Genomic DNA, 19,029 nt, shown 5'->3' with positions numbered 1-19,029 from the left:
TCAGTCATGTTTAGCCTTTTTTATATAAATTATAATAATAAAAAGTATTATATGAAATTAACTTTTCATCTAAATTAAAACATCAATCTTAGATAGTTATTTACTATTATACTTCCTTTCTTGCGTTAGGATTGCCGCATTTATTTTTGACAGCACTGGCATCAACAATAGTTTGGCAATTTTTTACGGCCCTCAAAACTGAATAGTACGAATTTTTTTTTAATCTGCTTTTTCAACACTTTTCATTTATGGTTCATTCATGCTTTTTTTTTTTTAGTGAACAGGATTGTTTTCTTTTTATCACCATAAACAATCTGCAACATCTCATGAATTTCCTGAGTTCCTCTAGTTTCACTAAAAATTTGTTATTGATTTCTCACTGTTTATCAATCTTCATTATTGAAAGAATAAACAAAAAATGTGAAAAAACTTACGTGTAACTGTGTGCTTGTGTTGACAGCTAGATGGTTATCGATATTCCATTGACTTTGCTGCGAACTGAGCAGCCATTGCATGGGTAGTAACCTCAGAATGACCCTAGTCATTCAATTTGTATATTTATGGGATAGACTACATATACAGTCAAAAGTCAAAATGAACTATAATCCAGACCTCAAAGCTAAAAATTTCTGCACATGCGCCGTAAGACCTCTTACAACTGCGCATTTGCATGTGCGCAAGCGCAGAATACGTTTTCGCGTGCGCGTTTTATGTATAACGGACGGTATAAGCTAAAATTATCTAATTATCTATTTCAGTTAATGTTGATGATTGCGTTGTTCCTTAATTTTCGAATTGGATCCGGCTTATTATTTTTTGCAGACTGTAAGAGCAATACTATAAACTTGAACTTGAGTAAAGTATAAGTAAACTTGAACTTTCGATTATGTCAAATAGAATTTCCGATTCTGGAGCTCCCAAAGGATCGTACAAAACGAAAGTATGTTTCGATGTCCATCAAACAAAAAGTGGAATTGCTGCAAAAAATGGATAAAGACATGAAGAATGTGACAGAGATGTTAACGAAAAAATTTCGATTGACGAGTTAGTCAATATTCTCGGCACAGCAATTAATGGCACTTGAACAGCGAAACTTTGTAACTGAACAAAAAATTATGTCTGTTTATAGAATTAAAGAGAAAGTATTATCACATAAAATGAAGCAACTTAAACAACTTACATTGAAAGAAATGTTTAATAAAGTAAACAAATAAATATTAAGCTTTTTTTTGTAAATTTTGGTACCCTTTAGATCATAATTGTTCTTTATTTCGTAAATTACAGTTTCATATTTTTAATTTTAGAATTTCTGCATGCCATCATATGCAATTTAAACTGATGATCTATAATCCGGAAAAATCGATAATCCGGAATAGCCGAAGTCCGGACCGGATTAACGACTTTTGACTGTATATTGTTTATTTGACTCGACAATAGTATTGTGTGTACAAATTGAGATATCATAATTTTTATCCATGACAAATATTTGGAGAAGAGGGAGAAATTGGGAAAGGCCAACCTTAAGGTTGTTTAAGAATAATTTCAAAATAGTTTATTTACCATTCTCAGAAATTACTGTCAGCCTGCTTTTTGGCTGATGTGTTGAACAGTGCTGCTTCTTAGATGGTCTAGTGGTTAGTGATGCTTACTGACAAGCCGAAGGGCCTGGATTCAAATCCCACAGAGGGCATGGATATTAGTAAGCGTAGGGTATCTGTGCAGCAAGGACAGGCTCAAAACACATAGTGAGGTAAAATCCTCTCAAGAGGGTGGTAGAGGAGGAGGGTTGACAGACCTTCAGACCACTGCTTGGGCATTCTTTTCCAGAATTCCATCTGAGGCAGAAACTTAGCAGTTAATCAGGTACAATTATATCTAATATGTCTACATGGATACATAGGTGCGAGCCTTGCTTCAGCTTACACCTGTTAAACGGTTGTTGATGAAAGTTGCCAAGCTATTTGGAAAGATTGCAAATTTTTGCTGTAATGGCTTGCTGGCTGAACAGGTGTAAAAAATGGAAATTCTCAAGAAGAAAATGCCAGGGTATCAAGAAATGACTGAACATCTGATATCAAGGATGTGAAAAAAAGTATTGTAATGAAATATTTTCAGAGCCATTAAAATTACTAATTCACACTAAATATTAAATGCCACACTAAATATTAAAATTTGAAATAAGGGTATTACCGTGCATGTCTAGATGGATCACTGGTAGAAAACTGTTAAAAATGTGAAAACACTTCTATGTACAAACATGAACAAAACTGAATGTGATACAGAAAAGTTTAGAAGCAAAACTTCTTAAAAGTGTGGAAGTTTACCTATTTCCTATGAAACCAACTGTATGCCATAGGTGATGTAAGGAAAACCACAAATGTGGGATGAAAAACTTTCAGCCAAAATGTAAAGAATTCTATTCATGGTTGATAACTGTACTTCTCACAAAGATGGTGAAAACTTACAATGATTATTTTTCTACCCCATTGTAATTTCTGTCATGCATCTATGGACCGAGGAATGATCATGATCTTAAAGGATCATTACAGCTTAACAATTCATTATATTTTGGAGGGTATATTATAAAAAAGTGAATTGTAATGTTTCTTTTCTTGATGCAGAACTAATGTTAGAAACATCCTAGTATCTTGTAGAATTCACCATTCAAATTGTATTTAACCCACTGGTCTGGTTTGAGTTTTTGAATCATGCAGTTTCAATTAAGATGACCATATGCATGGTGTTGGAACTGATATAGAACTTTTCTCATGGAATTTTCCTCTCACTGCAAAATGATAAATTTGGAAACCTACTATGAAGTTGTAAAAAATTTACATTGAATTATTCAAATCAAAAAACAAAATGCTTACTTAAGTTGTAATACTGCTTCATGATGATACTAAGCTATATATAATTGGTCAAACATAAATCCGTTTTGGCTGGAAGCAAATGACTGAACATAGAACCCAGATTTAGCACCAAATGAAATTCATCTTTTCCTGCATTTGATGTAGCTTGCTGGACAGCAGTTTGAAAGCAATGAAGCAAAAATATAAAATGTAGCATTGGCTGCATGGACAAGTGGATATGGACGAAAGGAGGACATCAATAATATTGCTGCTTTACCAAGAATAATTATAGTATAGAAAAATAAATTAAAAAATTGAACATAAAAGTAATCAATACTTTAAAAAACTTCATTCTATGTTTTCCCCTTAAATGGAACATATTTTTCAGATTTTAATATTTATTTATAAATTTGAAGATAAAGTAAAATTGTTAACTGCATTGGGAGTTAAAAGACTTATTTATTATTCACACAAAATTTTAAAAAAAAAAATTAAAATTAAAAAAAAAAAAAAAAGACTAAAATTATCACTAAAAGCAAGATTTCTCATATCAAAAGATTTTGAATATTTTAGATATTTATTATAATGTAATCAAAATAAAATAAATTTTACTATTTAAGTCTTTTAAAAGAATTAGTTGGAGCGTTATATGTTTTTCTAATTTAATTCTGTAATTTTATTTTCAGCATCAATTAAATGACTCATCTGTCATAGTTAGCATATTGGGGACATTACTGCTTGATATAAATTCTGGCCTCAGCAAAGTTTTACCATATTATGCTCCATTAGTTTATAAAGATGATGATGGTAAAGAAATAACAGATGTATTGAATAAATATTCTCTCATGTATGGTGATAAGACTCCAAAAGATAAATCTGATGACTATTTTAAGTAAGAGTTTAAATAAAAGATCTTTTATGATTTTGCAGCTATGTATGTATATTATATTTCTTTCATTATAATATGCCAACAATTTTAAGACATACACCTTAATAACAATTGTAACAGATTGAAAATTTTCCTGTGAAAATCAAGTAAACTAGATGAAATTCTAGAACATGTGTTAAGTATTTTTTATGATAAAAGGATTTAACTTAATTTCAATAATATTGCTCTTCATTAATAGGTAGAGTGAGTCAAAAAATAGAAGACATTTCTGCATCTCCCACCATACTGGGTCGATTGACGAAATTGAATCAGATGTAAAAAGAGGGCTGTCTGACAAAAGTCAAATTTTACAGGAACAAAAAACTGTCCCATTCATCATAAGGAGGTCAAAAGATGTTTAAAAAGTGCTGAATAACATGGAACACGCTGAATTACAATTACATGGATCCTAGTTATATTGATCTCATAATATTTTATTCTTGATTTTTGACATTCTTGCAAAGAATGGAGTAAGAGCTTTGCTGCTTCTGTAAAATTTGACTTTTGTCACATAGCCCATTTGTACATCTTCCAATTAAATTCAACTTGAATTTTACATGTCTCAAAAGTGGAACTTGGGATATGTATTAGATTTATATACAGCATTATTCTAGCATAGGTATTTGGACACAAAGTCAGCCTCCTTCTTAAATGACTTACCTATTGTTTTTTCCATATTTTGATCCTGCGCCTCAAATTATGCCAGAGTGCCAAGTTTTATAAAAATCATCCAAGTAGTTTTTAAAAAATTAGGTTTCAAAATTTTAGTTCCCCAGTGTTAATTGAATTTGGTATATATTTATTAATTTCTCTTTTTTTCCCATTAAACTTACTTGGTTTCTTCATTTAGAATTTGAAAATTAGGTTCAATCCAAATAAATCATTTTTTATGATTTATTTGTAAATGGTTTTTATATATTTTTCAAAAAAAATTTGATTTATAACCTATAAAATTTTTACCATCGTCTTAAAGTAGATATATTTCTAGGCATACCTGTGGAAAATTAAAAGATTTTTATTCAAAATTTTCCAAGGAATAATTAAATTTATATATTGGCACATTTGAAAATTTACCATATTTGTTAAAAATAACACCACCAAATGTGTTTTACACATTTTGGTATAATCTTCAATGAACTGCAATACTTTATTTTGAACTTTAAATTTCCAAGTAAACTTATACCAAAGGTTATTCATGGGGAATTCATTTCAATTTTTATTAATAATGCCTACTAAATATTTATTAAAAATATGTAGAAAGCTGCTTCTTAAATTTATAAAGAATGTTAATTAAAAGTTTTATTTTATTTATTCTCCCCCATTTGAGTAAATTTTTACCTTCACCATTTTATTGTCTACCATTTTACTTAACTTCATTCTAAATGCAACGAAATTAATTTTGCTGATTTCAGATTAAAATATTCAGTACTTCTAAGTATGTCAAAAAGTATGTAAAAATTCTTAAGTACGTCAAAAAAAAAAAAAAAAAAAATTGCTGTTTACTAGAGAAATGTTTGACAGCGGCAAAATTTACTAGAATATAAGATTTTTATCTTGCATTCTCTGTATAGCAAAGACAGCAAATAAAAATTATTTTGAAGATGTTTTATATTCAAAGATATTTTGTAGCCTTTACTACCTAATGAATTTTTTAAACAAATTTCTTTATTAATTCAGAAGTCAAACAACAAAAATCAGCGTTATATTTACAAAATTTTCACAGGACTAGTTTCGATGGTTTTAACGAACCACCATCTTCAGTTGCAAAACGACAAATGAAAAATTTCTTTATGTTTGAAAGGGCTTCTAATTATCATCAAAAACCTTTTTTTTCCCCAAAGTAAAATATATTTTTATGTAAACATAGGTTTTAGTATAAACACAATATAAAAGTCAAATTGTGATTTGTCAAGACTCGATTCTAATCATTAGTAATAAAATAAATAATGATTGTTGTTACATTTATTTTCACTTTGTTATAATTTCTGTTACATTTTCTATTGTAATAGAATTTATTAAAATTCTTCATGTAAAATTATTTCAAAAATTTAAAAGTTTCTCCTTCTCTATGGACATACTGCTAATTTTATATCAATTAAAAATCTAATGTGTACACCACATGACTTCCTTGTATGGAATATTAAATTATACGCATTTTTTTCTTCAATTTCATTTAAATTGATTGGATTGAATTAAATGTACTTCGTCGACAGCACATAAACCACAATAGAATAAATGCACTCTTTAAAATTCACTATATTTGTTTACTATAACGTCACTCTGAATGCACAAAATTTATATCATTTGAAGAATTATTGTTGCCACATGTTCTATTCAAATACTATAATAAAGCTAAAACGATGTATGAAAGAAATTAAGCAAATAAAACAGAAAACAGTTTTTCACAGATGATTTAGTATTTCTCTTTCAATTAATTCAGTTCTCACTTCGCGACAAGGCAAAAATACATAAAAACTCAAAATATCTGTATTAAAAATTACGAAGTAAATCTTAAACACTTATTTCCTCGAAAAAATTCCAGAAAAGATTAAGCAGGATTTAATTCGCAATAATAAATGAAGGCGTTATTTTTGTTGTTGCGAAGCTTAGTCTCTCTAGATTGGCAACAAATCTACAATTCTGCTGTTTCAAATGTAAACAAATATGTCCGCCATGTCATTTAAAACTTAAACCACACTTAAACAGCTTTTAAATTAAGACACAATAACATGCCGAATAAATACTAATTCAGAAGTCGAACAACAAAAATCAGCGTTATATTCACAAAATTTTCACAGGACTAGTTTCGATGGTTTTACCGAACCATCATCTTCAGCTGCAAAACCGCAAATGAACAAGATAGGAAAATAATGATTAGATAAGATAAGAAAGCCTGGACAAGAATAAGCAAGTGGCGCCATCTGTTGGCGAAACCAGAACTAAAACATAATTTCTCTGAAAGCCGAAGGCAAATTTAGATTGGAATTAGGATCGTTAACTAGAACAGAAAGATTTTTATGAATGTGAAATGCCTCTAGAAAATCCAGTTCTCCAATGGAAGATGTCCAATGGAAGCTTTTAAATTGTTGATAATTGTACAAATATTGCTTCCAGAATTACGAAAGGCATAAAAACCTTAACTAGAAGATAAGAACAACATAATTCAATCATTTTTAAGCAAAAAATGTACAATTTACAAACATATAAGAGTAAACAAACTGAGATCACTGTGGCGAGTAAAAGAGTGGATATATATATAAAAATAGTATTTATATACGTTTGGTGCGGCCGATTGCAACCAAAATACGAGGTGCACATCTACATGTTATAGCAGTCCTATATACAAAATTTCAACGTTCTGAGGCTACTCATTTTCGAGTTATGCGAGATACATACGTACGTACGTACGTGATATCTATATGTAAGGACAGAATAAAAGACTCATTTCCTCCAAAAAAATTATAAAACTGCTTTAAAATTAATTCTGAAGAGTATTTTTCGTGGCCTCTGTACGAATGTATGTATGTACGTACGTAAAATTCTCTTCAGAATTAATTTTAAAGCAGTTTTATAATTTTTTTGGAGGAAACGAGTCTTTTATTCTGTCCTTACGTACAGATATCACGCAAAACCATCGTTAAATTGCATTCGATAGCAGTCAAAATGGATATTTTCGTTGAAATATGCTGTCTGAAACTTTTCGCGATTACAATACTTCCTTTTTACTTCGTACATGGAAGTAAAAATTAGCACCTGAACTTCTACTTTTCTGGTCAATTCGGCCGATGAGTACAAATTAAGTGAGTGACATTGACAGTTCAACCATTGGCACTCTGTCTATTATATTCCTCCCAACTGGATAACTACACAAGTTTTTCTTAGTTTAGAAATTGTGCATGAATTATGCTCTAATTATCACACGTAAACAAGCTGTGGACTGCAGGATACGTTTTTGTGTTTCCGAAGAGAGACCCCTATCCCATAGATCAAAAATGCTGTGATATGCCTGGTATTAAAATTTCTATATGCAAAATAAGCAACATGACTAATTGGAAAGGGAAAAACAGTCACTCATTCCTTCTACATTGAAGGAAGACTCCAAGTAAACACTCAGGAAAGGTAAATACTGTTTCTAAAGTTAAATTGTTGGAAACAAAAGTAAATCTGCCAATACAGAAATCAATTACAAAGTCTTGAAATACATCTATAGCAACAATAAGTAGAATAATAAGCCAAGATTTATAACTTATTATTCTACTTATTGTTGCTATTACACTAAAAACAATGTTCAGCAGCTTTTGCAGAGGCATGTGGCTCAACGCAGAACAATTTGTAGAATCATGTAAGGAAAACTATTTAACTGGATTTAAATGGAAATACATTGTGATCCTTGATGAAGCTAAATGATTGCAACTAAAAAAGGTCTATTTATTATTGAAAATAAAAAGAAAAAATGGAAAAACTTGGTTCCTTCAATGCAAAGAAAATTTTGGTAAGGGGTTTATGATTGTTGCAGGATTCTCTTACTATAGGAAATTACAAATACAAAGAGTGAAAACAAACATTAGAATCGACTCAATGGACTACCATGAGAAAGTTTTACATCTGATATTTACAGAAGAAATTCCATTTCTTTTTCTACATAACTATCAAAGGGTAAAACTTTATCAAGACAAAACAACGACTCATACTTTGAAAAGTACCACTGCATTCTTTGAAAATAGGAAGCTTCATATAGGTATTACTTATATACCTTTTAAGTGTATTCCTACAAAGTCCCATTTTATTTTACCTATGGACTGTTGTGCCTCTGGTTTCTTGAAGCTCTTTCTAAATTCAAACTCACCATGATTGATGGATTCTGGAAAGTAATGGAAGAGAAATGAAAACCACTAGAAACTTTGCAAAAAGCTCTTCTATCATGGAGGTTATGATGCAGACTTACAGTCCAGGAAAAAGGTTATCAGGTCAAAAGCTAAAAATAATGTGCTTTAGATTTTAAACATTAATTAAATGGCCCCGAAGTCATTCTTAAAATGTGCAAACACCCTCTATAAAATTATGTGAATGACTGATAAAATTAGTGTAATAAAAAGCAATAATTTTTTATATTATAAAAATTATTAAATATTTTTATGAAATTATACTAGCTGGACCCAACAAAATTACAGTAGTTGGACTCACTGAAATCTTTATATATTTTTTTTTTCTTTTTAATAATAAAGTAGATAAAAGTAGTCTTCCAAAGTAGATAGTTTTTTTTTTTTTTTTTCCATTTTTTATTCGTTTTGCATTCTTTAAACTTATTTCTAAATGTGAATTAATTTTGAATTATTTTGTGTTTAGAATTACAGTAGCTAAATACATTCATCATTTTTCTGTCTGTTTCAAAACATATGATTTCAGTAATGAATTTTTGGCTAACTGTTGTTAGGCATATTTATTGTATTATAATGTTGTAATTTTTTGGTAGTTTTATATTAATTTTTTATGTTGTTTTATTGCTAGGAAAGAAAAAGAATGGAGAAAATGGGCAGATGATGAATTTGTACATATTTTATCTCCGAATATTTATCGCACTTATGATGAGGCTTTGCAAGCATTTAATTATTTTTCAGAAGTTGGAGAGTGGGAGAAAAATTTTTCTACTTTAGAAAGGCTTGTGGTTATCTACGTTGGAGCAACTGCAATGTATTTTATTGGAAAAAGACTTAAAAAGAAGTAAGATATATTTTTATAGTAACTGTGTATTTGAATAGTTAAAAACTATTCCATGTTTTTTTTTTTTTTTTTTAATTATAATAAAATCTTTTCTGTAATAAATTTTTGGTTTACAAGAATTTTGAAAGAAGTCATTTGGGAAATTTATAATTGACATACTTTTGTATTAAAATTAATATATCTAATTATTTATGAATCATTTTGTGTAGACTTTATGCATATTCTATTGTGTTATTGGTTGCTAAAACATCTGCAATGTACCTGGTATTATTATTTATTTAGATTTGTGCTAGATTTTTATAGAATTTTTTAAAAAATACTTGTTGGTTATCAGGTATTCACAGATACATTGCAAATAACCAGTTGGTGCCTCTTGGTGATGAATTATGAATTTTTTATTTCATGGATTCTGATAATTTCAAATATGAGTGATGATGAGCTTTTCTACTTTAGTGATTCCTACACACTTTTAATTGCTGTTATGGGGACACAAACAATTGACACTGAAGCAATATTAATAACAAAAAGGCCATTCTTCACTCTCTTTTAGGGAAGGGAAGAAATTTTTAAGAATTCAAAATCTCATCTTTGTTGGAAAAATCCCTATTAGCTTCTAGCACTGCTCACAAAAGTCAGACCAGCAGATGGGTTTTTTTGGTGATGTGGTGGTAGTTATCAGAAAACCAACAAGTAAAGACTTTTTTTTTAACATAAGACTAATTTTAATGAATGTTTTGGATTAGATATTTCTATATGGAAAATTAAGCCTGTGCTAGAGCATATTCACATAATTTTAGTTATTAGCAGTCCTGTTGGGAAGTACTGTGACAATTTTGCTAAAGAGATAGCAGCTATAACATATGCAATTGATAAATAAAAAAAATTGCCTAAATCAAAATAGTGTGTTTTTCATTGATTCACAAGCTGCTATTTTGTCACTTACCATTTCTAACTATAATGAAAATGCCAAGGTTAATGCTTGTAAAATGAAACTTTTTGAGCTGAGAGAAAAACAGAAAGAGCATTGCCCTTCAGTGGATTCCGAGCCATTGTGATATTTTTTGAAATGAGCAGGCATGCAGACTTGCCAAGGCTGGATCCTTTATGGCCCAACTTGATTCCCCTTTGCCTTTGTGTAATATTAAAAGAATTATATATAATAAAATGAAAAATAAGAGAATATCCATATATGTTGTTGCAGCAGTGGATAAGAAATTGAATATCCAGTTCAACAAAGAAAAAAAATTCCCAGTTCCTTATTGCAGGCTGTTGGAGTTGCTTGCTTTTGTTTGACAACTGGCCATGATTATTTACAGCAACATTTACATTGGATTGGAGTTAACGATTCAGCTTATTGCCCTCTGTATCATCGGGGTTATATGAATGGTGACCATCTCAAGAACTGCCCTCTTATTTTAAAGTTTATTACAGACAATTCTATCAAGGCTAATTTTTATCCTTACTTTTTACACTCTCATCATTGAGTTGCTCTTTGACTAATGGTGAAATTGCGAAGACATGCGCTGGATGAAAAAAATAATGGAAAATTAATGTTTGAATATGACGTAATGCTGATATTTAACTAGTGCAGACATTAGGGGAAAGTATTTTTGCTGTAGTAAATTAAACTCAAAAAGGATGCAACAGTTTACATAATTAATATATTTTAAAGACAGTGAATTTAATTTCTCCCCCCTTATGATACACGAGAAATTATGTATACAAACTAGTATTTTTCAAGCATTTCGCATAGGTTTTATTGGGATTATATTGGCTTTCAACTACGCTGTACTTATTTACATTTCCAAATTTTAAGTAAAATTGAAATAGAAAAATGTTTCTATTTTATATTATCATTATTAAATTTTTGAGTATAAATTGAAATTTTCAACATTGAATAATAATAATATATTTCAATTTAGTGGTGTTTTATATTCAGTAATAATTTAAAATAATAGTTTTTCTTTGATTGTGAGAATAAAAATTTTAATAATTGCACTGATAATTTTATTTATTTTTAATAACATTTTTGCAGATATGCATTAAAAGATGATGTTCGACAATCTCTGTATGACGCTTGCAAAGCGTGGTTAAAAGGAATTGGACAAAAGAAAAAGTTTCAAGGTGGAGACATGCCAAACCTTGCTGATCTGGTAAGAAAGAACATAAGAAACCCAGAAATTTTGATTACATAAGGAAGAAAGAAAAAAAAAAATTAGTGTATTATCCGAATGTATTATATGGTTTCATTCGTGTATGCCTTTTATATCTTACAAACATTATATGTGGACAGGTATGTTTTTAAGACACAATAACACGGCAAACAAATACTAATTCAGAAGTCAAACAAAAAAAATCAGCATTATATTTTCTAAATTTTCATAGGACTAGTTTGGATGGTTTTACTAAACCACCATCCTCAGCTGCAAACCCCCCCCCCCCGAAAAAAAAAAGACCATAAGAAACCCAGAAATTGTGATTATATAATTAAGAAAGATTCCCTCCCTCCCCCCCCCAGTTTTGCAGCTGAGGATGGTGGTTCGGTTAAACCATCGAAACTAGTCCTGCAGGAATTAGGTATGTTGTTGTTGTTGTCTTGTCCATGTTATATGGAACAATGATTGCCAGAGCCTACTCCGAAGAGAAGTTGCACTTCTAGTTTCCACCCCCAATTTTGAGGAAAAGTGTCCGGGGGGGGGGGGGTCGGGGGCCTCCCACCCCTCTCCTCTCTCACCAATCCACACGAGATGACTTTTGGCTCGTCGCATATTTAGAGTGCTGCCATGCCGCACCGACACTATACATTTAGAAAAATCCATGTCTTACCCGGGATTCGAACCCGGGCTCTTCGTTACCATAGTAGGCTCCCCTAACCACTATACCATGTGGGCAGGTATATATATATGTGTGTGTGTGTGTGTGTGTGTGTATGAAGATACTAAAAGCTTATTCTAGTTCTGTCACACTTGTGGGGATACTGATACAGAGAAGTTAAGGTGTTTTATTATGTTTTAAGGAATTTATTTATAGATGACAGTATTTTTTAAAAATTATTTATTGTTATCACAGTATATTTACCAAAATGGTAAAATATTAAACACTTGATGTTATTTTTTAATTTGGATTGCTGTGGTAAAATTAGATCAGGTGTAGAATTCCAGAAGTTTTGGATTTGCTGTGTGGATATGATGCATGTAGTTGCATTACTTTTTATATTTATGTCCTTTTAATTGGAACTGAAAAAACAAATGCTTGAATAAGTTGTTTAGGTACATATCAGAAATAACTAAGAGACTGATATCTAGCAAACATGATAATCATTTTATGATCTTGACGTCAGAAGAATGTGTGTTTGATCTTGTTTAGGCTGCTGTGAACTTAACTCAAAGCTTTATGATTTGGTGATCTTCATAATATGAATTGAGTAAGATATTTTTTCCCCCCTTGTCTCAATCTAGCATAATAAGATTCAAAAGTTCTGAAAGAAATAAGATTCAAAACTGAGTCCATAGAGTTATAATGCTGGTACATATTAATTATCAAAATATACCTTTTATAAATGGTCCATCAGCTGCCAAGTGGTGAAGTCACTGAATACTGGTAGTTTGGTCCGAGGTTCAAATCCCATGAATGGGCTGGCTGCATGGCCATTTTCATGGTTTCTACATGTGTAACTTGTATACAAGCCAGTTTCCCTTAGAATGCCCTCAATGAAAAGCATCCCTCCTTTTAAACAGATAGCCTTTGAGTCCTTTGCCATAATCAAATAAATCAAAGCTTTCATAACTAACTGCATGCTAGTGCTTATAAAGGAATTGGGACAGACAGAATCTTTTCTTCAAGGTACACTTCTACTCAGTGTCTTTGAAGAATATACGGAAGTTTCCTTTGAGATACCTGTGTGTTCAAATAGCATTAAAATTTTTAAATTGACCAGAAAAACCTGAGAGCAGAATCATTATTACACCATAGCACTTACAACTTTACAATTTATCCTTGATATTCAAGATAAATATAGCAAGAAGCAACTTTAACATAATCTTAAATTAGTTGTGCATAATGTCTAATTTCTAATAGCATGGGTAATTATCCAGTTATCACTTAGTTGATGCTCATTTGTTGTGTAGGTCTCCCATAATTAAGTGATTAAAGGTATATTAAGATAATGGCTGTGAGATACCTGCCATTTCCATGCAAAGAATTAGAGATCTTCAGTCAACGTGCATAGTACAATGCTTGATGCATATTCATACCCTGTATCTGTATTCATAGGCATGTGGTCTTATTGTCAACTTATTATATCTTTACAGTGGTAACTACTTTTTGAATCATTTATTATCTTTTGGCTCATATGATCACAGAGTTCTTTTTAAATATACCTTATCACTAGTCGGGCAGTGTGTTTTTTGCCTTCAATAACTGTGGAATTGCTAAAATTATGTGACATTTAAATGGTTTCAAGAGCATAAGTTTCAGCATAAGTCTGCTTCAACATTTTGCAGATTTCTTTTAAAAATTATGTCCAAATGTGCACAGAAGTTAGTATTCAAATATTGCTCAATGAACACCATTTTCCATACAATGCCAAGCATAAAATACCAGGCTCAGAATACCTAGATCAGTGGTATTCAAATTTTATGGCAGTGTGACCATAAAAAGTTGCAAATGACTGCCACCTCGTCAGAGCATCAACTCTTATTTACATATCAAATACTTTAGGATTTTCACCTTGTGACCCTACTGTAAATTTTCACAACCCATTAATTTGAATACCACTGACCTGAATGTATGAGAAGAACAATGTACAGTACAGGTAAATCCAGCTTCTGTGCATTCTTTGTCTCACATAATAGGTGTATATTATGTGTTCATAGGCCTTGCTAACTGTAAAACTTCCATCCCAGTTTTGAGAAAGAATATCCAGGGGGAAGGAGGACATTGTTACATAACTAGATGAAACTGCCTCTCAGCATATTAAGTCATAATTCAGTTCAGAAATCACAGGGAATTAGTTACAAATGTACATTCTTGTGCTTTTCTAGTTATAGAATTTTTTAATTCTACAAGATATGTGAGGTAGTATATTTAGGGCCATTGATTATATTTTTTCTGTTGTGTATTTCCTGGTGATTTCCAATTAATTAAGTACATATTATAATCCTCTTACAGGGTTGCTACGCTACCTTGGACAACCGGAAAAAGTCAGGGAATTCAAAAATTGACAAAAAAAGTCAGGGAATTTAAATATTTTAGTCAAAATTTGGAAAAGTCAGGGTATTTCATACTGTGATTCCCCAAAATGCGATTTTCATGCCAACGTCACAAGTGATCTTTTTCTTGGCGAATCATGTATCATGTGAGCATCAATCAAACAGCTGGCATAGAGCCAAATTTTGCAGCACCATCCAGATTGTCTTTTAGAAAGGCAAAGCAAGTTTCCAGTAACCTCGAGAATCCAGAGATTTGCATGTGCAGTGCATGTCGAATGAAAGTAAATTCCCCCATTCTCCTATAAAACAAAATTTTTTAAACCTTTTTTCCTTTCTTGCTTTATTTGCCATTTTGCAGTAAAAAATAAATAAATAAAAAATGAAAAAAACTGAAATGTTTCAGATTTTAAATTACGTCCAAAGGGGCGTTTTTTTTTAACATTTTGTAAGTTATCTTTATTTATTAAATATCATGTTCTTTGCACTTAAACCATAAAATTCAGTTCAACATCAGTGTCACAAAATAATTTTAAAATGAGCATATCTTTAGAATTTTTGATACACAGATCAGCGCGCTGGAGATAAAAAGGGTTTTTTTCCCGTAGAGTTTTGCCATTTCTTGCTTTTAAACTGTCGAGTTTGTTAATCAGAAATTCGTTAAAGTTTTACAAAATATAAAATCGATAATAAAAAAATTCTAAATTTCAAAATTGGATGGCTCTAGGTATCATTGTTTTATTACAATGTGAAAAACATACACACATTTATGCATATTTTTCATTATTTAATTTCTTCAAATATAATGTAGGACTGTAGCATTTGGTGGCAACAATTTCAAAAGTAATATGCCGTTTATAGTGATTCTACGTAAAATCACAAAACTAAAACAATAGCTCTTCAGGGACAAATCCCCTTTGGACTAAAAAAAAAAAAAAAAAAATCAGTCATTTAGGCTAACCATTTAATATATCTATATTCACCAAAATACCGTCAATTTTTGTAAGGTAGAAAGAAGATACTGACAAAACTAATTTTGGCAAATCATCATCTTTATTTTCAGACACATCAGAATCATTTCTTAGCATAGATAATACACCTTTTGATCATAAGCAATCACAATAATTTTCATATACTCAAGCAAAAAGATATGATGCCATCTCAGACAAGTAAGCGTAGCAGTGTAGCGATGTTTGCATGGCAGAAGTTAGGAAAAGGAATGATGTAATTGCTCGTGAAGCAGTATTTATACTACGTAGGTACATATTTACAGCTAAATTGATCTGGTCATGTCTGTCTGAATTCAAAAAGCTGTTTTAATTACAAATAGAGGATTAAGTCATATTATGAAATCATGGGTCAGCATTTAGTTGCCTTGCCCATTCTGATTATTTATGTACATTTAAAAGATATCAATATATCATTTATATAAACTTTTTTAATTACTTTATTACAAACTGATGTCAACTTTGATATATGCATAAACTATTTTTAATTTAGAAAGGTCTTTTATTGTGAAGCTGAAATTTTGTGTCATTTAATGAAAATTTTAATTAAAATTCTGTTATCTATTATTTATTTATTTATTTTATAGGCTGTGTATGGTTTACTTAGTTCTATAGAAGGTTGTACAGCATTTCAAGATCTTCTGGATAATACGAAGATTGGTCCTTGGTACTACAATGTAAAAGAAGCTGTTTCTAGTCATTCTGGATATCAGCTATTGCGATAGTATCTTCAATTCAACTTAGAGTAATTTTTTCACATTAATGAAACCACTTCATAGCAGATTAGGATTTCAAATATTTAGATCTGCAGATATTTATTTATTAATTTATTTACTACTGTTTGATCATTTTGTAGGATTACAGGTCCTATGAAATTCTGAATGTAATTTGAATTTATCTTTTTTAACATAATGAATAAAAAGAAGAAAAAATGTTAATTTTAAATTATTTATTTCATACAATGTGAAATTTATAATGTACAAAACTCATTTTATATATTGCTCAGTGAACAAGGTATAATGAGCATGTCAGAATTGCATTAAATTTAAGAGATTTATCGATTTTGTAAGGTTTCTTCATTTGAATTACATATGTAGAGTTGAAATTAGTGTATGTGCCTTTTATTAATATAAAATATAGAAATGAAGTAAAACAATATAAAGTTAGAAATTGACCAAAACTGTTGACTGTCCTCCATTTAATAAATAAAAATAAACTTTCATTTAAGATATTGGCCTCTGTCTTAAACTGTGTAATTTTTTGGTATATGTACTTTACACTTTATGCAATCAAAAGTCACTAGACATATTATAGACGTTTTTTTTCCAGTTATAATGGTAAGAGAGTTAAACATTTTCCTATTGTTCTGACTGTTACCTTGTATAGTTGATTGGGCTTTTTACTAAGTTCTGATAAGCTTTCACAGAAACTGCTTTTTATTCATACTGGTACGTGACAAATAGGGAATGCTTTATCAATTTTGTTTAATTTGCAGCTGATCTTTCAGCTTACACAAAAGCTATTAATTGATGTCTGGGACTTTGGACAAGCCATTTAAGCTATTCTGTATGCATAGCTTTAAAACCTTAGAGACTTTACTTTTTAAGCGAAAATGTTATTGAGATGAAAAGAGAGAAAGAATCTTCCAGGCTGTTGCATTAGGGGAGGGAAATTAAGGAAAACAGCTGTAGATCATTGCATTACATAATTTCTCTATCAGTACAACACATTTGTATAACTACCCTTTACCAGGTATTTGCTACAGTTAAACAAAGGACTGCTAAAATATACAGGGTGTTGTAAAAAACTATCTGATATATGAATTCCTAGCAGGCTATCTGCTCTAAAATGACATTTCAGATATTGCTATTTAAAGGTATGTGTTCAATATTGTGATGATTTAAAACAATTGAGCAGTTAGTAGTTACGATTATGATGAAAGCAATTTTGAAATTTTCGAATGACAACATCCACCTTTTTTCTGCGTGAATTGATTAGCATGTTGAAAAACCATAAATGGCATTCAAACGATACATATATGATGAAAATTGCTGGTGTAAAATGTTTGCAAAGAAGAGAATTATAAAGCACCAATGACAAAGATTTTGTTGTGCCTCCTTTTGAAGACAACAATGCACTGCATGTGGGAGACTGTTGACAGCAATGACAAAGAACTTAACATCACTAGAGAAATTTATCCATGGTTTTTCAATGCACTGATTAGTTTGTACTGGAAAAAGGTGAGTGTTGCCATTTAAAAATTTTGAACTTTTGCTGTGTTGATCTGTTGTTTTAAATCATCTCAATCTTGAGTGCATAGCTATAAATAACAATATCTGCATATGTGAATATTGTTTATGCAAACAATTTTATTAGCACTAAATACCATAAGAATATTTAGAAATTAAATGTTTAATTAAAAACATATTGATAGAAACTCAAATATGTTCAAAAACTGTAAATCTTAGAAATTTTAAACTTGTTATTTTAGCTTATGACCTAAAATAATAAGTTTTTATATGTTACTGGCAATATATGAAAACTGGGATTTTATAGAATACCTATGTACTTTATAGAATGCCAAATGATAAACTGGCAAAGTAGGATATACATCTGCAGTTCTTTTCAAATATCCATACATTTAATACATTCATATGTCCATCTATAATCTATACATTTTTATACACTGTTTTCTTTCGTAAGAAAGACATAAATTTTGTTTTTTATATGTTTAATTTTTTATATATTTTGAATAAAAATTTTTTAATAGCACTCTTTCATTATTTTTTCAAATAACATTTGTATTTTTGAGTTATGCAAGTCTTTTAAATAATAGTCTAATCATGACCTTTATTCAAACTTTGCCTAAATAGCATTTGTCAATGTATGGAATGCCTAGGTATGTTATATACATGCCTAGGGAAAAGATATAATAAGTCCTATATTCCAGACTTTGCCTAAAAACAGTGGGCTTTCTTTAAAATATATAAGTATTCTATAGAATGCTAGTGTTTGATATAGCCAATAACGTATGCATCATACTATTAAGCTCTCTTATTTAAACACATACAGAATTTTTATTTCTCTCTAAAAGCCTGCCGTAGAATTTTTATTATGGTGCAAAGAGTTAAGTTTTGATTATTATATTTCTAAATGAAGGAATGATGAATAAAATTAACATTATTAATTATGTATTACTTTTATTTTATCTTTTATTTTTTTACTATATCGGTTGGCTTATAGTTTTATATCAGTTTGCTGAGAGTAAATATATGAATTATTTCATATTTTCAGCAGTTTTAATTTTTCAGATATTT

The 19,029-nt window shown here is 30.2% G+C and overlaps 1 protein-coding gene across 2 annotated transcripts in view; it reads left to right on the top strand.

Moving 5' to 3' along the window:
• Positions 1-16,948, top strand: part of Su(P) (prostaglandin E synthase Su(P)) — a 30,970-nt gene extending 14,022 nt beyond the window's left edge. For both annotated transcript variants that reach the window (XM_085812094.1, XM_085812093.1), the window contains 4 exons: positions 3,536-3,741; positions 9,286-9,498; positions 11,534-11,651; positions 16,300-16,948. In XM_085812094.1, coding sequence (XP_085668220.1) covers positions 3,536-3,741; positions 9,286-9,498; positions 11,534-11,651; positions 16,300-16,437 — 675 coding nt within the window. In that variant the 3' untranslated portion in view covers positions 16,438-16,948. The remainder of the gene's footprint in view (positions 1-3,535; positions 3,742-9,285; positions 9,499-11,533; positions 11,652-16,299) is intronic.
• Positions 16,949-19,029: the final 2,081 nt, after the last annotated feature.

The sequence above is a fragment of the Stegodyphus dumicola genome, chromosome 2 (assembly GCF_044657685.1).
Source record: "Stegodyphus dumicola isolate Sdum_Otavi_A_Nest chromosome 2, ASM4465768v1".
Classification (NCBI taxonomy): Eukaryota; Metazoa; Arthropoda; class Arachnida; order Araneae; family Eresidae; genus Stegodyphus; species Stegodyphus dumicola.
Note: the sequence above shows the minus strand (reverse complement) of the source record. Positions and strands in the feature narration are given on the sequence as shown.